Source organism: Rhamphochromis sp. 'chilingali', assembly GCF_963969265.1.
Source record: "Rhamphochromis sp. 'chilingali' genome assembly, chromosome: 15".
NCBI lineage: Eukaryota > Metazoa > Chordata > Actinopteri > Cichliformes > Cichlidae > Rhamphochromis > Rhamphochromis sp. 'chilingali'.
In genome coordinates this window covers 16250477-16265868 of record NC_137942.1, presented here as the reverse complement: position 1 = coordinate 16265868, position 15392 = coordinate 16250477, and the positions used below count along the sequence as shown (strand labels likewise).

Genomic DNA, 15392 nt, shown 5'->3' with positions numbered 1-15392 from the left:
GCTAAGTCTACACGCAGGTAAAAACAGGTCATACATTTCACTGCAAGTCCTCAACAAAAGGAAACATCCGAGTTAGACCGCTCGACATAACCAGCGCTATAAAAAAAATAAATAAAAAAAAAAAACCAGCGCTGCGGTGGTGGGTGCAATGATGTGTGATGAATTGCTACTTAAGTCTGGTGAAGGCCAGAAAACAAATTCACATTCGCCAAGTGATGAATCAATCGATAGTCTTCTAAACTAGTGCCCAGACTGAAAACAAGAATGGGATTTTCTTTTTATATCTACAGACAGCCAGTCATCACATTTGATTGAGCACGGCCCACAGGGCGAGGAAGACATGCAGACTAAATGCTGTGGTGTAATGCTGGCATGGTGCAATGCTAAACTTAGACTCCGTACACATGTATGCCTGTGCACGTACTCTTGCCCTGCATGCCTGCCCACACACACACACTCCTCTAAGCATATGTTTGTCCAGCCTCGCAGCTGGCACGGCGTCCTGTGTCATTGAATCCTGACGTGGATGGATGGATGGACGCACAAGAGGAACAACACTCCAAATCGCAAGGGATGGCTCTCCAGCCAAAAGAGAGGCCATGATTGATAGCTTCCTAGTTTTGGACTGGTGTTGAGCAAGTCGTCGGCACAGCCCTTTTAACCACAGACAGCCAATGGTAGGAGCAACAACTGAACAACTGTATTACATGTGACACAAGTTTAAAAAACTTCTGCCTACAGGTAGTCCTGTGCATATTGCACCCATCTCTAAGGTAGCAAAACTCCCATTTTACATAAAACTAGCTGCTCTAACACACAAACCACATGAAAGTTAAAAACAGATGGAGGTCCAGCTGACTCAGGTTTTGTGTCGAGCTTTCCAAGTCTGAAGCAATTTGTTATACACTGTCCGGTTACCACGTTACCAATGCTGACTGCACTCACTTTATTACATCAGGGTGAAATGAACAACAAATCGATATGGACTGCTTCAGAACATCTAAAGAGATGCTAAAGATGTTCCAGATAAAATGATGCTCAGCTGTGCAGAAATTTCATAGGCGTCGGGCACTTTGAGGCAGCGCATCTATAAAAACTTCTATAAACTTGAGCAGGCCTGTGTGTATTTGTGTGTGAAGGAACATCTGTTGATTTGAAAGATGCAGGCTAGGGGGAGGGTTGCCAAGCAATGCCTCTTATCAGCGTTTCAACACAGAGGAAAGCAGAGCAGCGCGGTGCGCGGCTTCACGTCGGCTGATGGATGCCTCAGATTACCCCTGTACCGAAAGAGAGAGGGAGAATAAAGGGGAGGTAGTCACAGACAGACGGAGAGGACAATGGATTGGAGAAACGTGCAAAAAGTCGGAAAACAGAAAGGGGAGATTTTGCCAAAATATTAGTGGAGAAAGGAGAAAGTCAAAGGTAACAAGCATGTTAAAGAAAACAAAACAAAAAAACAGAAGAAGAAGAAGAAAAAAAAGACAGTCGAAGGGTCATGCAGGTGAGGAGATAGCAACATATGAGGGCAGGGGGCATATCAAGCCCAGGCCTGATGCACTCAGATAGAGAAGATAAGAATGATTCACACATCTTCAATTTCTCAGTTTACACAACCTTTCTCTCGCTCCCCGTCCTACCCTGACATCCTACAATAGCGCCAAACTGCCTAAAGGAAGTGTTTTCAAGAGAACACAGGTGAAAGGCCTCTCAACCCTTTGTTCGAACGGTGCTGTTAACTCTGCGTCACTGCACTACTGATGCGGATGTACTTAGGTGCTCAGACTCACTGCTGTCACTGTGGCGAGCAACAGCACGTTTGACAGCTGCATGTAACAAAGAAGCTCATGGCATGCCCCTGGACTCACCCCCAGGTTCCAGCTGTTGAGACGAGCCTCCAGGTCACTGTCATCGGGAGATATATGGTTTGGCTCCCCATCCACCTGAGGAGGGGGGGGGGGACAAGGGTGGGATAAAAAAGAAGGGTATCAACAGCAGGAATAAAATGGAAGTTAAGATGGTTGATATGTTTTCTGACAGCGCTCTGATTGGCAGTTTGGCCAGAGGAACAGGCGGTGATGGAGGTTATCACTGCCTGCTGACACAATGTAATTTCTCTCTTAGCAACAACAAAAGGGCTCTTTAAAAGCTTACAGATACACAGTGCACCCACATGTGTTTAACTAACAACCCTCTACTCCCTTGTTATCTCCATTTCTCCACCCTTTGCTCCCTCGCTCTCCTCCCTCTCACATACAGCGCTCCAGATGTTTGGCAGTTCCACATCATTTCCGTCACACAGTAAATTCCGCAAGAGGGGCATATGTGCAGCTCGGCTGCCTGTCATTCTTGTTTTTCTCCAGCCATTTGTTTTACGACGGGGCGCCGGATTTATTTTATGCAGGATAAGTTGAATGCTTGCAGGGGCTTTTGTTGATACAAGATCAGTTTACTCTAGTCGAGGTTGGGCAGCAAGGTTGAAATGGGGGAAATATCTAATAAAGTTGAGAGAGTGATAGGGAAAGGAGATATGTTGTTGAATTTGATTAAGATCTCGTGGAGTGTGGACCTTGGGTGTACCTCAGCAGAACTGCACCGATGCAAAGAAATCGCAGAATGGAATAGCTTGGGATTAAATGCCCTTTCTGATTAAAAAGGCATTAAGGTTCCAGAGCCTCGCCCTCAAACAAACATTTCGATATCTAGGAATGCTGGGTATGCAGGCCACCGGCTGTTCAAAACAGCGTGCTACATTCTCAGAATTGCACCATAAATTCAAAGCATTACTTTTAAATACAGTACTGTGCAAACATCTTGAGGCACCACTTATTTTTTAAATATTTTGATACCTAGAGGTCAGACTTTCATGTCATTTTTGTTAGTGGTCTTGAGCAATAGTTCTCCAGGCTTTTTAAAGGCCTTTCAAAGTTCTTCTTTGGACATTGGCTTCTTTTTCATTAATTTTCATTCCAGTTATACCTGACCATTTTCACAGCAGTGTTTTTATTTGTTAAGCCACTTAACTGGCCTATGAATCATTAACCAAAAAAGTAGCTAACTTAATAGAAGAACCAGTGTTATGTCTGCACATGAAGACATGAAAGGAACCGATTTTTAAACTGTAACTTTGGCCTCTTTATTGACAGTCTGATGTAAACACCACAATTTTTTTCCTATTTCTTTATTAGAATATATGAAAAATAGAAAGATAACATAAGTATAAAATAGTATTTTTGCACAAACAAGATGATTCCCGCAGATTCCCACACTATTAGCTGAAAATGTGGCATATCTCAGCATGGTGTGCAGTCCATCCATCCGTTGTCTTCTGCTCATCCTTTTCAGGGTCGCGGGGAGGCTGGAGCCTATCCCAGCTACCTGGGCAGGGTACACCCCGGATAGGTCACCTGTCTGTCACAGGGCTAACAAATAGAAACAAACAACCATCCCACCCACATTCACATCTATGGGCAATTTAGAATGACCCTAACCTCACTAAACCACGTAAACATAGGCAGAAAATGCAAACTCCATACATAAAAGACCCAGCCAGTTGGTGGAATCCAACTCAGGACCTTCTTGCTGTGAGGCTGACTGACATTGGCTTAATTTCTCAGTACGACAATGGTTCCAAACAACTGTCAGTGTGTGAAAGCATATATAGGTCACTATCAGTCATGGATTCGCCTCCACCAGAGCTCAGACCGTGTGGGATGATTTTGACAGAAAACAGAGCAAACATCCAAATAGGAGCTTTGAATGTCCTTCAAGAAACCTGGAGAACTATTCCTGAACACTACTTAAGGAAATTATAAGAAAGCTTTCCTAAGAGAGTTCAGGGTGTGTTGAAGAATAAAGGTGGTCATATCAAGTATTGGCTTTAAACCTCCTTTACAAGCAGTGTTTTGGTTTATATCCTTATATAATTCCATGTATTCTTTCTACATCAATAAATCACTGCACCTATTTCCCACTTTATAAGGAGATGAAGGGTAGCTCAAGACTATCAATAAACAGGACACAATATTGACAATGTCTCTCAGTGCAATGTGTTTTGCATCCCCTAGTTTTCACACACCTTGGAGGGAGGAGAGAAAAAAAAAAGCACACGGATATACCCCAGTGGGAGGATTCTAACATGTAAATAATGGTTCACAATCATGGATCATAACAAATGCAATAACAGCGGACAGCACCACAAACTGCAACCTGATAAAGAGGTGAAGGAACACCTTTTTAAAAAAACAATATTACAATCATAAAGAAGAAGTTGTAAAGCTGTTTTAAGCTGCACACATTATGTGTGTCAGCTGTGAAGACATTATCGTCATTTTTGCGAAACAGAAACTTGCGGGCACAGGGATTTTCCTCCGACTTCATGGGGAAATGAGTTTAGGAATTCCCAAATTGGTCAACATTAAAGAAGAAAGCAAAACGTTGGGTCTGCTGTTTGTGTTGGCAACAGCAGCCTGGTTGCTGTTAATATTTCATGTCTCATCAACGCTACCTCGCAGGGACCTATAAATCTAATTGCTGAATCGTAACACAAACATGCCGGGGAAGTCCAGAGGTGCGATTAGAAATTCTGAAGAATAGCGATGAACTAACCATTCTTGTAGCTTGTCTGGGTGATTGTCTCAGTGGACTGGAAGACACGGGTCGTGATGCTGCCCTATCCTCATATGGCCTTCTCCTGGAAGAAAAAATTGAGAGACAAACACAAATGTAAAAGGTTAACCTACAATATGTGTGTGCATATCTCTGGAGTCTGCTCAAATCACTCTTTGCATATGAATGTGCTTGCATAGGCAGCCTGCCTTGCCATTTGCACAGATCAACATCTGGCACTGGCTGCATGGTTTGTGGCCTGCACTTCATCCCATCTGAACAATAAATGTCTCTGCTACACATCAGTCTGTTTCCACGCACAGCCCACGGGCACCAGTCTATGACATGTACAATCGCTTTATAATCGCATATCTCAATTGATGCCTCACATTGCATCCGTCATGGTTTAAACAAGCAGCCTGATGTGGAAAAAAGCTTATATCCACTGACACACATGCAAACAAGTACGCACACACATACATACTCCTCATTCTCACTATTGCCTCTCTCCCACACGCACGCACACACATCTGCATAACTGAGCTAACAATCTCATTAAGCACTGGCGCACACAAGGCACTTAAAGCCCACTGATGCTAATTAAATGAAGATGTTAGAGAAAGCAGGGAGATGTAGGACAACAGTGAAGAATAAAAGAATAAAAGAAAAGCAGCTATCATCTTATAAAGACATCCCATTTCATTGTAGAGGGCACTGTTTCACACTCTCAATGTGGAGCCTCTGGGCATCCTATCACTGCTGTTTTTTTTTTTAGCATTCCTGGTATTCTAAACCTCATTTCTCATGTCATTTAAATGTCATGTCAGTAAACAATTAGTATTCAACTATCGAAATAAATTTAAAAAAATACAAAGATGCCTGGTTCACTATCAAAGTGGCATGTATTGCCAATAACTAATGCTCTCGGTTGTGTATTGTTATAGTCTGGACCTGCCGGTTCAGATAGAGGGAGAGGAGGTGGAGGTGGTCAACAATAGGGCTGTGCGATATGACCAAAATCTCATATCCCGATATAAGAATTCTATCGTCCCGATAACGATATAAATCACAAAAATGTAACATTTTCTGTAAATTATGTGAATCTCGGGCAGCTCGACTTGCAGGAAGTGTTTCCAGCTGGGCGTCGTGTACCTGGAGTCCAGTGTTTTAACCGATGCATGAAACTATAGATTTTTAGACATAAGTTGTAATGGCCGCCGTTTTCTTTGTGAGTATTTATTACACAGCGTGCTGCGGGGAAAAGCCTGTTCTAACGTTTGAGTCTAAGGTCTATTTTTTTAGCACCTGGCGGCTCTTTTTTGCTTCTCATCCGTAAATAATCTGCTCTTTCACGTGATTCAGTTTATTTTGAAAAGTCTCAACAGGATCTTGAGCTTTATTGTGAAAGGTTTATGGGGAACATAAACAAGCGGACACGCGATGGTGTTACCATTGTTGTTGCTAACGACAACGCATAAAAACAGGCGCTTGTCCGTCAGTAGTGTGGTTATATTAAATATAAGAGAAAGAGAGAAAGAAGAAATTAATATAGCCACTACAGTGACCATCAAAAGGATGAAAAAATATTGCCGTAAACAGTTTATTTTGCGAAATAAATGATAGCATAAAATGAAACGATAGACGTTTTTACGTCATCCGATATATATCGTTATATCGAACAGCCCTAGTCAACAAGTACCTCGGGCTGTGGGTGGACAACAAACTGGACTGGTCATGCAACACAGAGCACCTGTATAAAAAAGCCCAAAGCCGACTGTACTTCCTCAGGAGGCTGAGGTCTTTTAACATCTGCAGGAAGCTCCTGAGGATGTTTTATCAGTCGGTGGTTGCTGGAGTACTTTTCTATGCTGTGGTGTGCTGGGGGAGCAGCACAGCAAAGAAGGACTCATCCAGGCTGGAAAAACTGATCAGGAAGGCTAGCTCTGTGGTCGGCATGAAGCTGGACACTCTGGTGACAGTGGCAGAGAAAAGGACACTAAAAAAAATTGCTGGACATTATGGACAATGCTGGGCATCCTCTGCACATGGCCATAAACAACCAGAGGAGTCTGTTCAGTGACAGTTTGCTTCTCCCAAAGACAAGAACCAACAAACTCCTTTGTCCCACACGCCATCAAACTGTTTAACTCCTCTCTGGAGGGGAGAGGGAAGGGAAACAGGGGGACAAAGGAGGGGGGGGACAACTAAGCTGTAGTGCCTTTTCACTGTGCAATACTTTTTGCTAATATTCAACGGTGCAATAGACTTCAATAATTGAAATGTGCAATTCCCTTGTATTTTTATTCCTATTTATGTTATTTATCCATTTTGTATACTCTTTATTTATATATGTCTCTGTATTTATATATGTGTATATATTGTATTCTGCTCACAGTCTGTAACTTCTGTCGGTGCTGTACTATTTGGAAACCGAATTTCCCAGAGGAACCCACCTGAGGGATTAATAAAGTTTTTATCTCTAATCTCTCTAAGACACATGAAGGGAAATGGACTGCTTTTTAGGTTCACAAAACCCAAAAGGCTTCTTAAGTTCTGAAAGATAAACTTGGGTGTCTAACCCCTAGTGGGGTTGCCACCTTGGAGCATGTCTTGACAGTCATTCGGTGAGTCCTTATAGTCACGAGCCAAGTTGTGAAAACGTTACCATATCCTGTCATAATGTGAGTAATTAAGGTCATCTGGGTAAATGTGTGATCATCTTATTATGATGCATCCCATAAAAGAGACCTTGGTCTCAATAACAGATCATTAAATGAACCTAAACTCATTGAACTGATAATTAGTGCAACTGTATCACTAACAGAATTGCTTGCATAACTTTTGCAACAAGTTTAGACAATTAGAACTTATCCTATAATTTATCTTTGGTGGCTTTGCCTATCATTTATTATAATGGACTTGTCAATCAACTCTTTGTGTAGTATCTAGGTATAGTTCGCTGATTTATGCGACATTTTTGGCTAATATTTCTTTGGGAATTACCTTGTTGGTGTAAAAATACTATTTCATGCCTACTGAACTCGTCTATCAATGGCATTTTTGTAGATTCAACTAGAGCTGGGCGATAGAACGATAACGATATGTATCGCGATATAACTTTTACTCGATAGAGAAATTAAGCTATCGCGATAGACCTTGCCGCTCTTGTCCTCTTAAAAAAAAAAAAAAAAAAAAGGTCAGCCAATCCAAATTAAGTAGCGCAGAGCCGAACCAATCACAGCCGCAGCGTCACGTGGCGTGACTTGTTACAGCACAAGTGCCAAGCCGCACGTGTGTTTGTTTGGGAAGCAGCCAGCGGGTAATGGAGCCAGCGCGTAATGGAGGAAATGAGTGTGCCGACTAGAAAAATCAACCGAGCGTGACCGAAGAGAAAACAGATGATGGTTCCAATGCCGGAGAGATTGTCGAACGGAAGAGCCATAGAAGCTCCGTAGTGTGAAGGTATTTCGGCTATTTCAAGTCTGACAAAAAACAGAGTAGCGTGCACTGTAAATTGTGCCGAAAGCAAGTCTGGAAATACAATAAACTGGTGCATGCGTCACACTGTGCGCCACGTTATTGTTTCGGTGAAATGAATTTCTACAATACTGTTACTGTTAATTCTACTCTCTGCAGTGTTTAAATGCTTACATACACACACAGTTACTGTCCCTCCACACATACGACTCGGTTCTGCTTCTATGCCCCAGCTTTGTTTACTTTTTCCCACCGAGGCTTCTAGACTTCTGATTGGCCAACATTTCTGCACGGTTAGGAATCTAGCGCCACCTGCTGCTTTGGCATGTTCATAGCAGCGTTTTCCTTCATTTCTGCCTTTATGTGTGGACGGGATTATTTTTTAAAACGAAAAAGGAAAATCTCCGTTTTCAAAAATACCCGTGTACGTGTGGACGTAGCCTCAGTCTGACTGGAAGCGCTAATTCGTCATTCGGCTTTTGTCAGACTAAAGTAACTGTTAAAACTGTTTGAAAAGCTAAGCTATACAACAAGGAGAGATTGAGAATTTCCTTTTAGTTCTCAGTTTATTTGATATTGACAAAAGTTAGTCAGTTTTGTCTGTTCTTCTGTAAAACAAACTAAGATTTATTTTTAGAATTAATATTTTGTTTCTAAGTGGAATTGACAATTTAGTCTGTTTCGTTTGTTCTATTTTGAAACTTAAACGCTTTAGCGGCTGCCTTTTGTGTAGTTTGCAATATTTGCCTTTATTTATCTGAAAAAGTCTCATGTTCCTTAAGTACATCTACCCTGTTGAACTTATTATGGGAAATAAATATTTAAATAAAAACAAGCTGCTGATTATTTCACATTTTACTTGTGAGCAACGGCACATTTAAATCTTACAAATATAGTTATTTGGCTTATATCGTGATAGATATCGTTATCGCCTGAAATGAAAAAAACATATCGTGATATGAAAAAATCTCATATCGCCCAGCTCTAGATTCAACTAAAGATACTGGAACAAAAGGCTATTAGCAACAAAGAGGCTAAAAATACAATTTAAAATTAGTCCATTCATGTTTAGACAACACTCATGCATACCATTAGTTTGTTGCCTTTTTATGCTTGAATGATTTATAGGTTAGTGTTAAGTGGCATAACAAACAAGAACATTCCTTTGCAAATGGTCAGATACATTTGACTGGACAATCAATGTCCTAAAAAAATCCTTTGAAAAAATCTTCAAAAGACCTGGAGAACTATAGACCAAGACCACTTTAATAAATGACGAGGAAATCTTCCTCCTTGTCTGCTCAATACTTCTTCACTGCACTGTATTTATCATGTTATTAAGTTGTTGTACCAAAGAGAGTGGCGTAAATAGGATTCTGATCTAATAACACACTTGTAATTGACACTGGTGATGTTACAACATACTGATTAGATGTAGAAATGATTGTCCCATTTCTTTATATGTAGCATTTACAAAATAGTTCATTTTGGAGTGTTTAATAGCTGGAAGAAGTCCGGTAGCGCTCGAGTCTATTTCATATGTTACAGCTTCTGTAGATGCAGAGTTGATTTCACAAAAACATGGCGCAGTCTAATATCACTTCTGAGAAACTAGTCAGTGGATGTCAAGAATGAACTGAAATGAATGCTTTACATCACTCACAATAAATTCCAATATTGTTTCATTAGTCTGTGAATAATTATGTGAAGACACTTCAAAAGAAAGAGTTTCCATCTCTAAGCATGTGTCCACACACACACACACACACACACACACACACACACACACACACACACACACACACACACACACACAGAACATGGATAAGGGGGCCAAGCTTTGCAATTTTGGGCCTCTAAGTCAACAGGTGGATGAGGATAATTGAATCAGATGTGTCTGGAGTCTGAGGCCCAGAGATCAAAGCAGTGGCAAGTCAGGCCAGAGCTACACACACACACACGCGCACACACAAGAAAATGAGAAAACCATGTAGACCTTCAGAAGCTGCAGCTTGGCTGATTAAAGAAACCTGACATCCATACACCAGTCTGACCTCCAGGTGCAGAGCCAGTGGGTCCGGGTCTCAGGCTTCGGGCACCCTCACTAAAGCAGTCTGACCTTGGGACACTAACATCCCTCTGCCCCCACCTATTCTCCACCATAACCCTACACCACCTGGAGGGGGGAGAGGGGGGGGACGACAAAAGGAGAGTGGGGGCCTGTGAGCACGAGATGTGAGGCTTTTCAATCAACATCAACAACTGACTTCAGAAAATGCAGAGGATTTATTATCCATCCTTTCAATTTAGCAATGAAACATCTTTAAACATAAGACATTATATGAAACACAGATTATGTTTTATATGATCTGCTGACCAATGCAGATTGGCTGCTTTTATGTCCCACAGCATTGCTGTACCTGGACTGCTGCTATATACGAAGCGGTAGCTCTATCTGGTGGCTAAATAAGGAATTAGAAATACCACAGCTTAAGAGGAAAGCATGCTTGGAATTCAATATTTCTGACTAATGCTACAAAATATTATCAGCTAAACACACACATATACACAACATGCCACATCCACTTGTGTGTGATCTCAAAACCTCCGAAAAAAACCAGCACAATTTTACATTTAGACATTGAAACCCGAACCGGCCAGCTTCAGAAGCTAAACGTAGCCCTGCCTATCACCTGACTAATGGTGCGTGAAACAGATCAAATGCTGCCACATCACAGGGAGGGACTCAGATGAGTTCCTTCTATTTAATCTTATCTAAATGAGAGAGACACATAAAAGGACTCTTGGTCTGGCTAATTTTCTCCATCAGGACATTAGTCTGTGATCTGAAGGTCTTTCATGGTCTTATCCTAATCAGACACCATGGTACTCAGCAGTCTGCTTGCCACAAAAATCCCCTCTATCCACACCCTCTAAAGCTGTAACTAACTGAAGGTAGCCACACGTTTTCTTTTACATCATCTGTAATTCAAGTTCGAGCACCTACTAAGCAAACAGATACAGGCCTATGGCCATACATGGATAAGACTCATTTAAACAATATGAGCAAGTCATATAAAATAAAGCCCAGGAGCAGAGACAGTTTGGAAAAGACACCAGGGCTGATGCAGAGAGTTGGTAGTTAACCAAATCAAGATCTTTTGTAACTGTGGGAAGAAACCCACAAAGACAAAAGGAGAACATGCTTGTGCCACACAGCAAGGCCCCACCAGGCCTCTTTGTTCAAAACGTTCACACCCGTCTCGCTGTGAGGTGACAGAGCTAACTACCACGCTGCCTAATCATAATGACTCCACAGCCGACAGAAAAACTTTGAATTAAATATGGCAGCGGCGGGCCTGTGCTTCTTCTTACACAGTGCCCTGGTGTATATTAAGCTCTCTTTAATGCACTTACAGTGCTCTCTTTTTATTATGCTAATGAGTTTATGAAGCCACTGGGCGGTGATTTGCCTTTCCTTGTTAATTGCAGTGAAAAATCAATGAGCCATTACTAACGTCACTTTGTTGAGCTTCTGAACTGCCTTGAGTCAGATGAAATATCTAAAAGCATGCTAGGATGCTTAATGTTTTAGCGAGGCGTGTTATACACATAGATGTATACCTGAGCAGCACAAGCGTCTTTAAAACACAGGCCAATTTTAAAAGTCAATATTTTTTTTAGGCATTTGACTGATGTTCAAAAAGAAATGAAAGCCAAACAATTAAAGAAAACGGAGAACATACTAATGAGCTACCAAGCTTTATTCTTCTCTTTATCTGCTCTGTGGGGGTTACACCTCAAGTTCAACAATTGGTAAAGTGTAAAGAGGGGAGGAACAGAAAGATGGATAGAGAATACGAGAGGTTCATCCTCTCATGCTGTTTTGAAGTATTTCTCTTTGAAAAGTCAGAACGGACAGCTCACGCGGACTGATGCAACAACTTGGCAATGTCTTTGGCTTTTTCAGACAGCGCTGCTGAGCAAATACGATGGGCAATCATTCACAAAAGCTGCGTGTATCCAGTTTCACAGCAAAGTTCAGTATTTTAAGTCTGGTAGAAGAACTTTAAAACAGAATGCTTCAATAAATACCTTATACATTAGCACCTTATATATCTGACAAAAAAAATGTTTGGGTTTTTGTTTTCCCACTTTCTTTTTTATAGAGAATTAAATTCAAAAGGAGAAACAGGAGGAAGAGCTTACCAATCATGCAGTAACATGCCATCATCCTACTATACATACCAATTATTGTTTGAACTCTCATTTCATAGAAAACAAAGGACATGATTGCCAGGATGTCTCGCTGCCTTTTTAATAAGCAACTGAACTTTTCAAGAGATAAAAGATATTATATTTTATATGCAAATGAGTTTGTCTTTTTGTTTGTTTCCCACTGAATCAGATTCTGCTCATTTATCAAATGAGGAAGCAGCTTGCCAGCTTAATGCAAACAGTTCTTTAATGCATCAAAAGCACTGTCAAAAACACTTAAGATCTGTCTCACAGCAACTTTCTTTCAGTGAGACAATATTTATATTGTCTCAATATACACTTGGTAATTTACATAGCAGCTTCCTGCTATAGAGAAAAAAAAATCCTTAACCACTTAGACGCTGTTATCTGTGTTAGGAGACACTGCAGTGAAGCTGCAAATTATTCACTGATAAACCTGTGAAATACATCAGAAAATACGTTCAGCTTCAAACGCTAGCCCTATCTGTTTGTATGCACTTTCTATATGCTGGTCAGTCAGATCACTGAATTAATTTCCATTCATACTAGCCTGATCATGTATCACTCCAGACAGGAAGCAGATCAAAACTGAGGGGTTTTAAAAATCTGTATTGTATTTAGAGAAACCTACAAAGCAGACTGACAGCTCTTCATTGTGTCGTACTGCAAATTATACACTGAACAAAAAAAAGGAATAAATAAGCCTAGCTGATGTAGGGGAGGTCACAATTTACCACAACCGAAGCCAAGACTAGACTAGAACCAAGAACCCACTTAAGAAATAGACCATGTAAAACTGATCAACATCAGTCTTTAAAAAAAAAAACCCAATACCCAATAAGAACTATAATGGGATGCCCATGCATGATAATATAGGCAGAGATCATAATCACTAACTCCTGATGCACACACAGGCCTTTTATTTTGGAAGCAAGCCTGAAATATGACAGAAACCGCTCAGTTCAGAAAAGAGAAACAACAGTTACCCCTAGCAGGCGTTTAAGGGGAAAATGTTAAGGTACTTAAGCCAGGCAACACCCACAATTGCTGTGCAAGCCATTTTGCAACCTGCTACCATCCCTGCTCCACCTTTCATTCTCAGGCAGTGTTGTATCTGTTCCCATTGATGCCTGTTCTGTTCTGTGTTGTCAGTCTTGCTGCGGCTCTCCTCACTACAAGATTTCCATGCAGGGAGACAGATGCCTTCCTGGGCCCAGAAAGCCCCACAGCCATGCCACCAAAAATAAATTAACAGATGGAAATATCAGCTTAAAACAAAAAAACAAACAAAAAAAGTGTAGGTGTCCCGACTGAAAGAAAGTAAACCATGAAAATGCATAAAAAATAACTTTAAAAAATGTTTTAAGGAATCCTTAAAATATACATATACTCCAATTATACATTATACATTAGGGGTCAGCAACCCTGGGCACGCGTGCCACAGTTGGCACGCGAAGGGTTAACTGATGGCACGACCATAGCTGGACTGGCCACCGATGATTTTTTTTTTTTTTTTTGTAACGGTATAAACAATAAAAGATGGTGGATTGGCCAGATGCTGGCAGATGTGTAAAAATAACTCAGTTGTTTGGTGGTGGCTATGGCGGAGCTGCCACAAGAGGCCAGGTGGATGAGGGAAAGGTGAGGCAGGAGGAGGAGGAGAGACCCGAGGCGGCCACCGGTCCGAGTGTCAGGTGAACTGAACTTCAGGTAAGAAGTTATGACCTGCAGTCTATCTGGGTCAGATATAAACCAAGTTTAGGTGGAGTTTATTTTCGTTGTGCTGAGTTTTTACAATCAGTTACAATAACTCGTAAGGCGTACTAGCTAGCATCACGGAGTTTCTATACAGCTGGGTGAATGCTATGATTTTACTGATAGTGAACTTTATTTTATTCATAAGGTTAGTTAGTAGAGTTGCCAACCGTGCTGTAAAAATGGAATCGTCCCGTATTCAGAGAAAATATCACGCGTTTTGTATTGAGCTGAAAAGGAACACAGTTTGTCCCGTACTTCAGCTAGAATGGAAAAGACACAAAGCTGGATTTATTCTGCTTTTTTACGGTGTCAGCTGCCTCTTCTTCTCTCATTCAATCTTGAAACTGATCAATGATCAGCTGATCGGTATTTCTGACGCAAGTCCCGTTTCTCCTTTGTTTATCGCCCACTTTGCGCCAGAAAGAGGAAACCAGCAGATGCCGCACTAAACAACAACAGCACGTTTAAGCTTGATCAGCTGTTGTTAGAATGTATTTAATACTAATTTCTAGTATCGGCTGATGTTTGCTGCAAACACAGCTGTAAAAGCTGCTGGTCATGATATCGGTTTGGATATGTGGTCAGAGGGAAACATGAAGATGAAACCAGGAGATGTCCTTACTGAATCATCAGGGCTGAACAGGTGATGGAGAAACAGGTTTACCTTTTAGGTGGCATGAATGAGTTGAAGGGAAGTTATGAACCGTTTCTGAGAGACAAATAACACCAGGATCCTTTTTTATGTAGCTGACAGCTGGTAACTGTGCAGGGGCGGGTCTAGCAAAGTTTTGCCAGGGGGGCCACGTAGCGCATTAACAGGGAAAGGGGGGCACAAAGAAATACTTTTCTTTCTTATTCTCATTTAAAATGTCTAGCTTTTATTAAATAATTATCTGAACTTACAACCAAAGTTTGTTATCTGATGTACAACGTATAGAAATTATACATATGTCAACAAGACAGTGTAAATCACTGTCACAACAGCATTTGTTTTTATTCAAAGGCTTTATGGCTTTTCCTATAATACCTGGTGGGCCGGTCTTTAGTCAAAATGCCCGGGCTGATGTTTTTGTCCCAGTCCAGCCCTGGGCACGACATGCAGTGAATTAATCTGAGAGGGTGCATTAAAAAATAAATGGCCGGGCCAGCGGTGCACATCGCAAATTAGCTCGCATAGACACATTAGTTGTGCCGCGTCTTAATGATGGTATCTTAGCTAACAACCCCAACTACCAGATTCAACTTGTAATTGGCTAAAAATCACTTAGCCTAGTGGTGAGAGGGACATTGATAGCTGGCAGTTTTTTTCAAGC

At 41.2% G+C, this 15392-nt stretch overlaps 1 protein-coding gene across 4 annotated transcripts in view; it reads right to left on the bottom strand.

Moving 5' to 3' along the window:
* The window catches only part of cep112 (centrosomal protein 112), a 145306-nt gene that overhangs the window by 127718 nt on the left and 2196 nt on the right, over positions 1 to 15392 (bottom strand). For all 4 annotated transcript variants that reach the window (XM_080905363.1, XM_080905365.1, XM_080905362.1 and 1 more), the window contains exons 5-6: positions 4606 to 4690; positions 1866 to 1940 (exon numbers count right to left, since the gene is read on the bottom strand). In XM_080905363.1, the coding sequence (XP_080761489.1) occupies positions 1866 to 1940; positions 4606 to 4690 (160 nt within the window). The remainder of the gene's footprint in view (positions 1 to 1865; positions 1941 to 4605; positions 4691 to 15392) is intronic.